Below are 12,301 nucleotides of genomic sequence, written 5' to 3'. Positions count from 1 at the left end.
GGAAACCATCAGAGACCGCAAAGAAAGGAATAAATGATAACAACAAGAAGAGAAAGAAGGTAATAAAGATCTATCCGAATCGAACTGGATGGAACTGTCTAATAAAAGCAGCAAATAAGTGATGTCTGGAGTCATCTGGAATTTTGGACTCGTGCTGAGCTTGATATATGGGTACCCCCCAAAAATTTTAAAATTTGGCTGTATAATTTGGAATTAATGTGATTTGAATAATGTGATGTGATTGGCCTATCAATAAAAAATTATTGAAAAAAAAAAAAAGAAAAGTCAGTACTAAGACAGGCTCTGCCCTCAAGGCTCACAATCAAAAAAAGAGACTGCACATTAGAAAAAATGAATGGGAAGGAGGAGGAAGCAAACAAGCTCAAGCACAAGTTATTCAGGTTGCAGTTCTTCAACTTACAGCAAGTGTCAATGGAAGTTCTGCTTGTCTTGCCCTTCATAAAGAGTAGGCCCTTCCTTGAAGCTTTCCCCACCCACGTCACTCAGAACCAGGGGCAGGTCTGGTGACAGCATCAAGGCCAGGAAGACAGGACAGTTCCTGCTGCACAGTTCTTCCCTCACATAGCTGCCTACTTGACTTCTAGGAGCACAAGAACCTGCCTCTTTTTGAGTGAGACTCTTGATTCATCTGGCTCAGTGCTGTCTACACTGACTGACAGAGGCTTTCCAGGATTTCCAGCAGGAGTATTTCCCAGCCCTAGCTGGAGATACAATTTCGGATTGAACCTGGGACGTTCTGCAAGGCAGATGCTCTGCCACTAGGCTACGGCCCTTTCCCTACTTTTCTGCAGCATTTTCCAATTCTATTACAGTTTTGGCTGCAGACTTTTAATGATGCCATGTAGAAAACTCTTGCTTAATGATTCTCTGTTTCGTTTGCATGGTTGCTCTGTACCTTTATTAATTTATTTGCATTTTTGTGTGTTCTTTTTTCCATTGTATTTTGTTGACTGCTTGGAGGGCCACCAAGTTGTGAGACATCAACACATAAAAGCCAGAGTAACAATAATATTAGTAGTCATTGAATTTTCTCCCCTTTCTAGAAAAGTGCTGTGGAACAGAGACTGGAGGAGGCCAGACAGCAGCTTTCAGCTGCACGGGCAAGCCATGCAGAGAGTTTAAGTCTTCTGGAGACTCAGGTACACAGGGCAGGATTGCTTTCTGAAGCCTGGGATGGTGCTTAGTGGTTGGTGAATTACAGCCTTCTCATACTTTCTGGGGTGGGGGATTCCTCTTGGCTTGGTCAAGCCAGGTACACAGTTTGGAGGGTTTTCAGGACCATTGCTCTGCCCTGGAACGTGTGATGTAGTAAGAATAGAGTTTCTCTGAGCATGTGCTGAGTGCTTTTCCTTGGCTGCTGAGTATCTGCAACCAACCTTTTATATATTTGGAGGAGATGGTTTTCAGGGCATGTGGCAGCCTTTCCAGGCCACAGCACCTGTTTAATAAAAATAATAATAAATATTTCTGATCTAGGACTTGGTTTCAGGAGGAAGGTGTGAGTGAAGCACATGTTCAGGAAAGGCACAAAGTGCTGTGTGCCCTGGGCTGTACCACGTTGGACTGCTTGTGGTGGCAGGAATCACATCTTTTGAGCGATCCCTCACATAATCACCCCTAAAGGACGGGCTGTAGCTCAATAGGAGTGCATCTACATTGTAGGGGGTCCCCAGTTCAGTCCCCAATATCTCCAGTTAAGGCTGGGAAAGCCCCAGTCCTGAAATCCTTGAGACAGAGGTGTAGCAAGGTCAGGTGGTACCCAATGCAGAATTTTTTTTGTCACCCCCCTCCCCACATTGATGGCTCCATGTAGACTTGGGAGGCTTGGGAGTCAGCAATGATACCTGTGGCAGTCCACCCCCTGCTCCCCCCCTTCCTAGCCCTGCCTACACCCCTGACTATAAGGCCCATTGGACGCAGTTGGACTTACTTCTGAGTCAACATATAGGATGGCGCTTGCAACCTGACTCAAGGGACGTGTTCCTGTAGATCACTCACATCAAGTAAAATGGATGTCTAAGGAACTTACTCCTGAGTAAGGAGTCGACCTTGAAAACAGCCCAGCTGCCATCCCCAAATCATCCCCCGCCCCCGGCATTCCCCACAAAATTCAGAAATTGAGGGCTTCCACTGAATTGGGTTGGGCCAGTTCTGGACCTGAGAGGGTGCAGCCCCAAGTGTGCTAATTCGGAAGTAAGCCCTATCCAGCTCAGCTAGCAAGCGTCCTCGCAGTGGGATCCTATGCATGTTTCCTCCCTCACTGAGCATGGCGAGGGTTACTCCCTAGCAAGGCTGCTTGCAGCCACATTCCATATCTTAAGTACACTTGATGTACTTCATGCTAAAACAAGAAATCAGGACTTTGAACCAGACGTGGTTACTCAAAAGTTGTTATTATTGGCCTGAACGCAATGGGGTTTCCTTCCTTGGAAAGAGGCTTGGGATTGTGGTTGTGGTCATTTGAATGGGACTTGCCCCTAAGAAGGGTTTGAGTATGGGAGAGTGCGGGTTACTCGTGCGTAAAGCCCTTAGTATGAATACTTATGACCTGAGCTCAAGCGTGTTTATTCTGAAGTAAACCTGCGTGGATTGGGACTGTCTCCCACGTAAATTGGCTGGAAATGGAAGCCATAGGCTGCAGTCCGCTCAGATCAGTGGTGGGAGGAGAACCGAGGCTCATTCGGCACCAGCGAGTGGGGGACAAGAGACTGTAGGGAAGCTGTTGTAGATATTATCATTATAGAAAGTAGTGCTGCTTTGCTGCTCCTTTCACGCTACCTGCTCACTCCTGTTTGGAGCAGCCGCCTTATGCCCCAGCTGCTGTGGAGGTAAATGGAATGAGCTGGTTGGTGCCAGGATGTGTGCCCCTTCCTCCGGGTGGGGCTGCCTGGAACCCCACCAGCTGAAAGTAATTGCTGGCCGGTTGGCACTTTGAGTAGCAGACAGAGAAGGCAGCAGTGGCGGCAGCTCTCAATGGCAAGAAATATCTTCCCGTCCCAAGGATTATCTAGGACTAGGGACGGACGGATACGCAATTTCTTAAAGTGAGTGCTTTCCTTTTTTAACGAAACAGACCAGGAGACCCCAGTGAGACGGAGCTGGGTGCTGCCTTCACCCCATTTCATCCCGCCATCTCACCCCACCCCTCACCCCGTGCAGCTTCCTGGCGCCATTCATAACTTCATGCTGAGGACTCCCAGGCACGGGAGAAAACTACTTATCCAATAGCAAGCCAACCCACACCTGCCGCTGCATTCCATTTCGAGCCCTTTCGCTTGTGGCTTACCAGACGTGGGGGCGCCTTCCCCCCTCTTCTCGTCCTGCAGTCAGTCGCTGGAGGAAGCAAAGGGAGTGTTCCCCCTCTCTCGCACGTGCCTCTTCTCGCTCCTTCCCTTCTGGGAGATGCTGTAGCTTCACGCTCATTCACCCAGCTGCACCGAGAGGAGCCTTTCTGGTGTCATTTCCCGCGCGTGCGCATCTACTCGCAAGGTCCTGGTGCCAAACGGGGGATGACATTTGGCACCCTCCGCCTGTCCACGACTCCCAAGCCTACAGTGAGTGGCAAAGCAGCAGCAAAGCACCCCCGCTTGGCCGCTAGCTTTAGGCTTGGGAGTCATGGGGGGGTGCTGAATGTTGCCCCCCTTCAGGATGGTACCCGGGGCGGTCCGCCTGCCCCCACACCCCTTTGCAACACCACTGCCTTGAGAACTGCTGCAGTCAGTGCAGATAATGCTGCAGTTGGTAGACTTGTTATTTAATTCAGCCATTTATATAGAACTGTGAGGACTAGAACCTTCTTTATTTTCAAGGAAAAGGCCTTAGCTTTGTGGTAGAGTACCTGCCTTGCATGTGGAAGGTCGCAGGTGGTCCAATCCCCATCATCCTCCAGGTAGGGCAGGAAGAAACACTCTTCCTGAAACCCTGGAGAGCCAATCAGGGTAGACGGTACTGAACTAGATGGGCCAATGGTCTGACTCTGTATAGGGCACTTCCCATCTCTCTTCTTCTTCTCCTTCTCCTCCTCCTCCTCCTCCTCCTTCTTCTCCTTCTTCATATACCGCCCTATACCTGCAGGTCTTAGGGCGGTTTACAAAATAAAATCAGAATATAAAACCATAAAATATATAATCTAAATAAAAACAACAACAATCCAATAACACCCCCAACACTTTTTAAAAGGGCATATGATGTCAGTCAAATCAACCAAAGGCCTGGTTAAACAGGAACGTTGTTGCCTGGTGCCTAAAAGTGTATAATGAAGGCATCAGGCGTTTTATTTATTTTTATATCTATCTCTATATCTCTACGTAATTTTAAATTGGTTGTGGTTTTATGGGGGGTGAGGGGAGAGGGCTGTTTAGGTCATAATAAACATTACTTCGCCTGCTTCAAAATGTGGCCCCTCTAGATTTGGGGGCCCCTCCTGTTTGTGCTGCTGAGTGAGGGCTTGGACCTCCACCCCAAAGTCCCACTGTGGCAGCACTGCTGGCCCTATATTCTGTTGTGGTCCTTGGTGGAGGGAGAGAGACACACAACATTCAAACGTGCGCTCCTTCATGGTACAGCCAGTGAAAGCTGCACCCTGCAGTTCTCCTGGCTTTGGGTCATTGGTCCTGTCTGTTGCCTCCTAGATTGACAAACTGAACTGCCAGTTGGCTGAAAGGCAGGTGTGCCTAAGCGTAAGAGAGGAGCTTGTGCAGAGCCTCCAGGAAAGTAGTTCACCACAGGTAGGGGCCATCACGTCAGCTAGTCTATATCTCTTTCCTCTTCCCCAAATTGGGAGGCTGGCTGGCTGGGGTGGTGTGTGCATAGAATCATAGAATTGTAGAGTTAGAAGGGATCCAGATGGTCATCTACTCCAACCTCTTGCAAAGCAAGAATCTCAACCAAAGCATCCATGACAGATGACTGTCCATCCTTTGCTTTAAAACCTCCAAGGAAGAAGAATCCACCACTTTCCAAAGGAGTTCGTTCTACTGCTGAACAGCTCTTACTATCAGAAAGTTCTTCCTGATGTTTAGTTGGAAACTCCTTTATTGAATCCATTGATTCAGATCCTGCATTCCAGAGCAGGAGAAAACAAGTTTGCTCTGTCTTCCATGTGACAGCCCTTTAGATATTTGAAGATGTCTATCATATCACCTCTCGGTCTCCTCTTAGCCACGATAAATATACCCAACTTCCTCAACCATTCCTCATAAGGCTTGGTTTCCAAACCTTTGATCATCTTGGTCACCCTCCTCTACACACTTTCCAGTTTGTCAATATCCTTCTTAAATTATGGGACACAAAAACTGGACACAGCACTTCAGGTGTGGTCTGACCCAGACAAAATAGAGCAGTACTATGACTTCCCTTGACCTGGACACTATACTTCTGTTGATGCAGCCTAGAATACCATTAGCTTTTTTCCCTGCTGCATCTCACTGTTGACTCAAGTTGAGCTTGTGCTCCGATAAGACCCTTAGGGCCTTTTCACACATACTTCTAGTAAGCCAGGTGTCTCCCTTATTTTTTTATTTAAAGATTTTCTTGCTTTACAAAAGTACATGCATTCTCTCTTTTTTCAGGTTGTACAGGTCTTTCTTACAAATCAGTTACATTTGTTGTGAGACATTTGTGTTGAGTACAGTATAAGGTTGGGGAAGAAGATGGGGGAGAGGAGGGGTGGGGTGGTGAGGCTTATATTATTTTGTATAGTGTTTGTGTGGGGGTTTGTGTCAGTGTCAACTGGGTAGGTTCTCTTTCTATTTGTTTATTACATTTCCTTGGTAGTGAGTAGTATTGGGGGGCAGGGTGTGGTTGGTTGTCTATGGCTGTCTGCAGTGGGGTGTGTTGGCATTTATGGGGAGGGGAGGGTTTGTTGGGTCAGATAAGCCAGATTGATTCATATGCTATCAGTGGATTTTTGTCATTGTCTCATTGGGCTGTGTATGTGATAAAGGGGAGCCATACTGGGGTGAAGGCGTCCTCTTCTATTTGTCCCTGTGTCAGTTTCAGTTTTTTGGATCACTTTTCTAGTAAGGCTGTTTCCCATACAATTTGATACTATTGGCCCATGTTTACTCCTGACAGGTTCTCCAGTGTCTGGCTATGAGGCTTCTGGCGGGTTATAAGTTCTGTATAATGTGAGTGGACATTATGATCTTGGAAGATGTTCAGTAGGGTCAGTTCTTGGGTGAGTTCTAATACCTGTTTAGTTATTTTGCATATCTCTTGTAGGATTGCTGTCCAGAAGGGTTGGATTTTAGGGCATTCGCACCACATGTGGAGGTATGTGCCTGTGGAGGTGCAGCTTCTTCAACATCTTGGTGAGGTTCCTGGGTGTATCAGCACTAGTTTCCATGGTGTTAAGTACCACCTGTAGGTGAGTTTCAGAGTGAGCTCCCTTCTTTTGGCTGATATGGACTTAAAGGGAAGTTTAGACCACATTCTAGTCCATTGGGTGAGGTTAATTTCATAGTCTATGTTGAACTCCCATTGTTCTTTGATTGCGTCAAGAGGGGTTGTGGGATTTTGGACCAGTATTTTGTATATTGTGGATACCATCCCTTTGCCTTTGTCCCTTGGCTGTTGGGAGAAGGTTTTCAAAGGTGGTCAAGGGCCTAGTGGCTGCTTATTTAACTGCTGCGTTGTTTAAGAGGGCATGTAATTGGTGGTGTGTTAGCCAAGGTATTTGGGTGTCTCCTAGTTTGTCTTGTATTTCTTGTGTTGGTATGGGTTTGTTGTTTTTGTAGAAGTCTTTTAAACAGTGTAGGCCTTTGGCTTGCCAAAATTTTATCTGGATGTTTTGTGCTGCATGTTGGAATAGTAGGTTAGTGCAGATGGGGATAATCTGCCTAGTTTGTTTTAGAGAAATGGGTATGCTGTTGCAAGGATGTTTTTGATTGAGTCTCTCTCCAAGTGAACCCATTTTTTTGTCTTGTCTTCTAGAATATGCAGGATTATGTGGCATACATGGTTGACGATGTAATTTGATTCTCTGTTGGGGATTCCCCATCCTCCTCCTGAGGAGGGGAGGTGCAGGTATTTGGGGATTATTCTTGGCTATTTGTGTGAGAAAATAAACAAGTGTAGTTTTTTTCTGCCACTTCTAAAGTTGGGTTGGGGGAATCCAGGTTGGGAGGGTTTGGAATAAATAGGTTAGTTTTGGGAAGGTGATGATTTTGATCAGGGGTAGGCAACCTAAGACCCAGGGGCCAGATGCTGCCCAATCGCCTTCTCAATCCGGCTCATGGACAGTCCGGGAATCAGCGTATTTTTACATGAGTAAAATGCTTCCTTTTATTTAAAATGCATCTCTGGGTTATTTGTGGGGCATAGGAATTCGTTTTATTTTGTTTTTCAAAATAAAGTCCGGCCCACCACATGGTCTGAGGGACAGTGGACTGGCCCACGGCTGAAAAATGTTGCTGACCCCTGATTTTGATCATTGCTATTTTGTCTGAGAGGGTGAAACTGGTGTTGTTCCATTTCCTCAATTCTCTGTTGATTTGTCACCACAGCTGCTTGTAATTGTAGAGGTATAGTTTGTTGAGGTCTTTGATTATTTGAACCCCTAGGTACCTAAATTTGATGCAGCAGAATTTTATCTTTGTAATGTTGGTGAATTCCTTTTGGGCATGCGGGTGGGAGGTGGTAGTGTTGAAGCCCATAGCCTCAGATTTTGTAAAGTTTATTTGTAGGGCCAACACCATTGTGAATGTGTTGGATTCTTTACTTAGGGTGGTTGCTGTGTTTATGGGGTCTGGTGTTATGACCATCAGGTTGTCTGCTAAGAGCCTTAGTTTGTAGGTTTTACCTTTTATTTCCATACCCTTGGTATCTGGGGCTGCTCGCAGTAGGATTGCTAGGGTTTCCAGGACCAGGATGAATAGGAAGGGAGACAGTGGGTGTCCTACTTTAGTGCCTCTTTAGATTGCTATAGTATTGGAATCCATATTATTAATTCTGCATTTTGCTGAGGTTTAGGAGTACATTTGTTTGAGGGTTTGTAGGAAGTTGGGGCCAAATACTGCTAATAGCTATTTCCATTCTAAGCAATCAAAGGCTTTAAGGATGTCTAGGGACATGTCTAGGGATGTCAGTAGGAGTTTGATGATTTTGCTATGTTCTGTCAGATTCAGTAGTTTCCTAATGGGGTTTGTTATGTTGCGACTAGGGGCAAAACCTGCTTGGTCCAGGATGATAAGTTTGCATAAGAAGATTTTTAGGCTTTTAGCCAGGATTGATGTGAATATCTTGTAGTCTTGGTTTATCAATGAGATTGGGTGGTATGATTCTATTTTGAGGCTATCTTTGAGTGGTTTTGGGATAGAGACTATTTTCGAAGAGGTCCAGGTTTTGGGGATAGGGGCTCCTTTTATGATTTTGCTAAATGTTGGTGGCTGTGTGCTGTGTTGTGTCAGTTGTTACAATGAGGCTAAAGGGGAAGCCCCATTGGTACTTGATTCCCTCTTGTTTGGATACATGGTTGTAGGTTTTTTCTTTGGTTTAGGGTCTCTTGCGATATATCCTGAAAGGCCAGGATGTGGTCTTCTCCATATCAGGGATTGGTTGTGTTTCTGAGGTTATTCCATATTTCTTTTTGTAGCAGGTAAATCATACAATGAAGTCTCATGGAGGGGTGTTGGCTTTCGGCATGGGTCTTAGAGCACCGTGTGCCCTTTCCAGATCGTCTACTTTGAGATTCAGGTTTGGGATTGTGGGTTTTAGCCAGCGTACAATGAGATTGGCCATTTTTTTGTCCTTCATTTTCTCTGGGAAATTGCAGAAGTGGCTATTGCAGCATCTACTGCAATCTTCAAGGGCTGCTAGTTTAATTCTCGCTTCCATGCTTTCTTTTTCTTGGCGGCGATCCATATCAGCTAATTTAGTTTTCAGACATGTGTTTTCCTTTCAGAATTGCCCTACAGTACTTGTTTTAGTTGCATCTGGATTTCCTTTTCTAGAGTGGAGATGATGCCAGTGGGGGTCCCCACTTTAGAGGTCAGGTCGCTGATTATCGTCTTCAGGGAGTAACTGTGTTCTTCAACAGTTCTGCTAGATTCAGTTCCATTTCCCTCAGGTCCCTTTTGTTGTTGGGCAGTTGTCATCATGGGGGGGATGTTGCGACTTCCTTGTCATTCGGCATCTCCTTGGTTAGTGCCATCTTGATTGTCTTGGTGGCCTTCATCTGGGATGTGCGCTGTGTTCTGTTGAAGTGGGGGGATGTTGTGGTTCAATGTTTTGGTGGTAGTGGTTGTTGGCTGTTGTGGAATTATAGAGTTGTACAGGCGCTGTGATTGGTGGCTTTCTTCCCTGGTTGTTGCCTTGGGCACCCCTGGTCTCCCCCCCCCCCGATTATGGCGGTAGCGGTGGCGCGGGCACCAGCCAGCCAGCGTAGTTGGTGCTGGTGGCCCTCAAGAGCTCCGTGCGGCCTTGGCGCTTGCCATCTTGTCTCAACAGAAGTCCCAGGTGTTTCTCGTCTTATGCTTGTGCATCTGGTTATTCCCGCCTAAGTGCAGAAGCTTCCACTTGTACTTATCGAAATTCATTTTGTTAGTTTGGTCCCAGTTCCCCAATCTGTTAAAGTCACTTTGAATCCTGTCTTCTGAGGCATTAGCTACCCCTCACAGTTTAGTGTGACATGCAGATTTGATGAGCATCCCCTCAATTCCTTCATCCAAGTCATTTATAAAGACACTGAACAACAACAACAGGTCCAGGACAGAACACTGCAGCACTCGACTTGTCACTTTTTTCCAGGGTGTTGAAGAACCATTAGGGAACACTCATTGTGTTCAGTAATTTGTTTATGCATTTGAGGTGTCAGAAACCCAAGGAAAGAATTATTTATTTTATTTATTTACTGCCTTAATATCCCACCTTTTCTCCAAGGAGCTCAAGGTGGCGTACATGATTCTCCCCCTCCTTGTTTCGTCTCCATAAGAACCCTGTGAGGTAGATTATTTTGAGAGGCAGTGACTGGCCCAAGATGACCTAGCAAGCTTCATGGCCAAGTGAGGATTTGAACCCTAGTCTCACAGGTCCTAGCCCAACACTCTACCTGCTACACCACATTGGCTTTCAAAGAAGGTTCTCTGTGTTTTCTTTGTAGGTGAAAGATCTAGAACAGGCACTACAGCTTGCTCACGAGACAGCAGCAAAAAGCAAAGAAGAGATGGAAGAGAGAGAGCTGCAGATCCAAAAGCTGGTGAGTTTAGGGTGGCCTAGCTTTTGGCAGTGCTTTCCAGGATGTGAGGGGGAAGGAAAATACTTACAATAGCCCAATGTTGCTACTTGACTTGAGAGCTTCAGTAGAGACATGTGAGCAAGGCATGCCTGGGGTCACTATAAGGCATCCTTAGGCGACTCCAAGATCTTGTTCCCCCTATATGCCCAACCCACCCACTCTGATCTGTGGAACTGGAACTGTTAGCGGCACCACATGATCTGCGTTTGCAGGAAAACAATCTTGTAGTGTGGCAGCACCCACACTTTTGAACTCCCTGCCCACTGATGTCAGACAGGTGCCTTCATTCAAATCTTTTTGATACCTGCTAAAAACCGTTTTGTCAAGGCAAACCTATCCTAGACATGTAGTATATTGATATGTGTTTTAATCTGCTTTTTAGCTTATTGCTGATTTTGATTGTCTTTTGAAGGTTTTAATTCCACCCAGCCTGATGATTTCATTGTTTTATTCTTATTGTAAATTGCTTTGAGCGTTGCTTTTTTACAGTCAAATGGTATAAATTTTGTGAAATAATAAATAAACTACCAGGACCCCCATCAGATGTCTGCCCTAGATTCCCCGTTTAGATTATTCTCACCTGCACTTTCATATTCCACCATGCCCAGAGTGATGCATTGTGGGAAATGAAAATGGCACCTCCTGGATTGCAGTGCTGCTGCTGCTGCTACTACTGCTGCCTCCCAGTTTGTAAGTGCTCCGGACCCACTCATGTAAGAAGAGGCCCATCAGAGGGTTGGGGTTTTTTGCTTTGTTTTTGCCATTCCTGCATCCTGTTTGAGTTGCAGAGAAAGGCATTGTGGGTTTTTTCGTTTGCTTGTTTTTCCTAAGGTCCTAGCCCTGAAGAATATAGGGGAGAATCCAGAAGTGTTTTGCAGGCTTTTCTCATCCCAAGTTTTCTAGGAGAATGGTTTTCTATTTATTTCTCAAGCCTCACAGTAACATTCCCCTGACACAGGGAACCTGTGGCCCTCCATATTTTAAATCATTCCTGACTATTGGCTGTGCCGGCCCATGACTGATGAGTGTTGGGAGTCTGACAACATCTGGAGAACCACAGGCTTCACACCCCTTCCCTCCATCCCTCACTCTCTGCCTTATTGGTTCTGACCAAAACAATTTACAGATCTAAAAACAGACCTAGAAATAATTTCAGAATCAAGCATGTGAATGGGAGTAAGCCAATTGAATTAACATATATAGATATATGTTAAGACATAGTCATATAATTTTATTTCATCACACTTTGCTCTGCTTAACCTGTTCTGAGCACATGCAGAGTTGATGGAGTTTCAGTACCAGATTCTTCCCCCACCCCACCCCACTCTCTCACTCTGTCCTTTCTTAGCAGCAAACAGATCTGCAGCTGGAGAGAATCCAAGCACAGGAAGGCCTCTACGCTGTGCAGCACCAGTGCACAGAGCAAGTTGGGAGGCTGCTGGAGCAGATGGCAACCCTGGAAGCTGCCCAGAAGACAGAAAAGATGGCTGCGCATCAGACGATGGTGAGTCCTGCTCTCCTTTTCAGAGCAACTGTCCACCTTCTCTAGCCACTTCCGTTCTTTTCTTTAATAAGATTTTATTAAAGCTTTTCATAATGCAGTACAATTAAAAAAAAACCAGAAAGAGAAAGAAAGATGCAAATCCATCTTTCAAAGGTAGATCTTAACCCTTGTCTCACACAAAAAGGGGCGGACCCTCACCTAGGAGCTTCCTTTTCTTCTCCCAGCCTCCTTCCCTGGGAGATGTTCCTTTCCTTACACACTGGGTCCATCAGCTTTATGTGTGTACAGTAGAGGACATTAAAAAAAAACAACAACCCAGAAGCAAGAGGAAAGGAAAGGAAAAGAAACAGAAACAGGAATATAAAAATAACAAAAGAATGAAAAAAGTATTTTTTTTAAAGGAAAGAAAGAGAAATAAAAAGGGCTTCCAATTCTCCATCTGTTTCTTTCTCTCTCTCTCTCTCTATATATATATAAATATTCCAAGTATTCATTCTAGGTTGGTCCCCAGCTGTTTCTCCTCCTGCTAGGCGATATTTTCC

At 45.5% G+C, this 12,301-nt stretch overlaps 1 protein-coding gene across 9 annotated transcripts in view; it reads left to right on the top strand.

Moving 5' to 3' along the window:
- Positions 1–12,301, top strand: part of GOLGA1 (golgin A1) — a 38,622-nt gene that overhangs the window by 16,176 nt on the left and 10,145 nt on the right. For 3 of the 9 annotated variants that reach the window (XM_083423550.1, XM_083423551.1, XM_083423557.1), the window contains 4 exons: positions 1,065–1,160; positions 4,653–4,748; positions 10,121–10,216; positions 11,604–11,759. In XM_083423550.1, coding sequence (XP_083279676.1) covers positions 1,065–1,160; positions 4,653–4,748; positions 10,121–10,216; positions 11,604–11,759 — 444 coding nt within the window. The remainder of the gene's footprint in view (positions 1–1,064; positions 1,161–4,652; positions 4,749–10,120; positions 10,217–11,603; positions 11,760–12,301) is intronic. The other 6 variants (XM_083423552.1, XM_083423558.1, XM_083423554.1 and 3 more) reach the window with 3 other exon arrangements.

This window comes from Podarcis tiliguerta (assembly GCF_965153285.1).
Source record: "Podarcis tiliguerta genome assembly, chromosome: Z".
NCBI classification, from domain to species: Eukaryota; Metazoa; Chordata; class Lepidosauria; order Squamata; family Lacertidae; genus Podarcis; species Podarcis tiliguerta.
The sequence above is the reverse complement of the archived record's forward strand: the minus strand, read 5'-3'. Positions and strand labels throughout refer to the sequence as shown.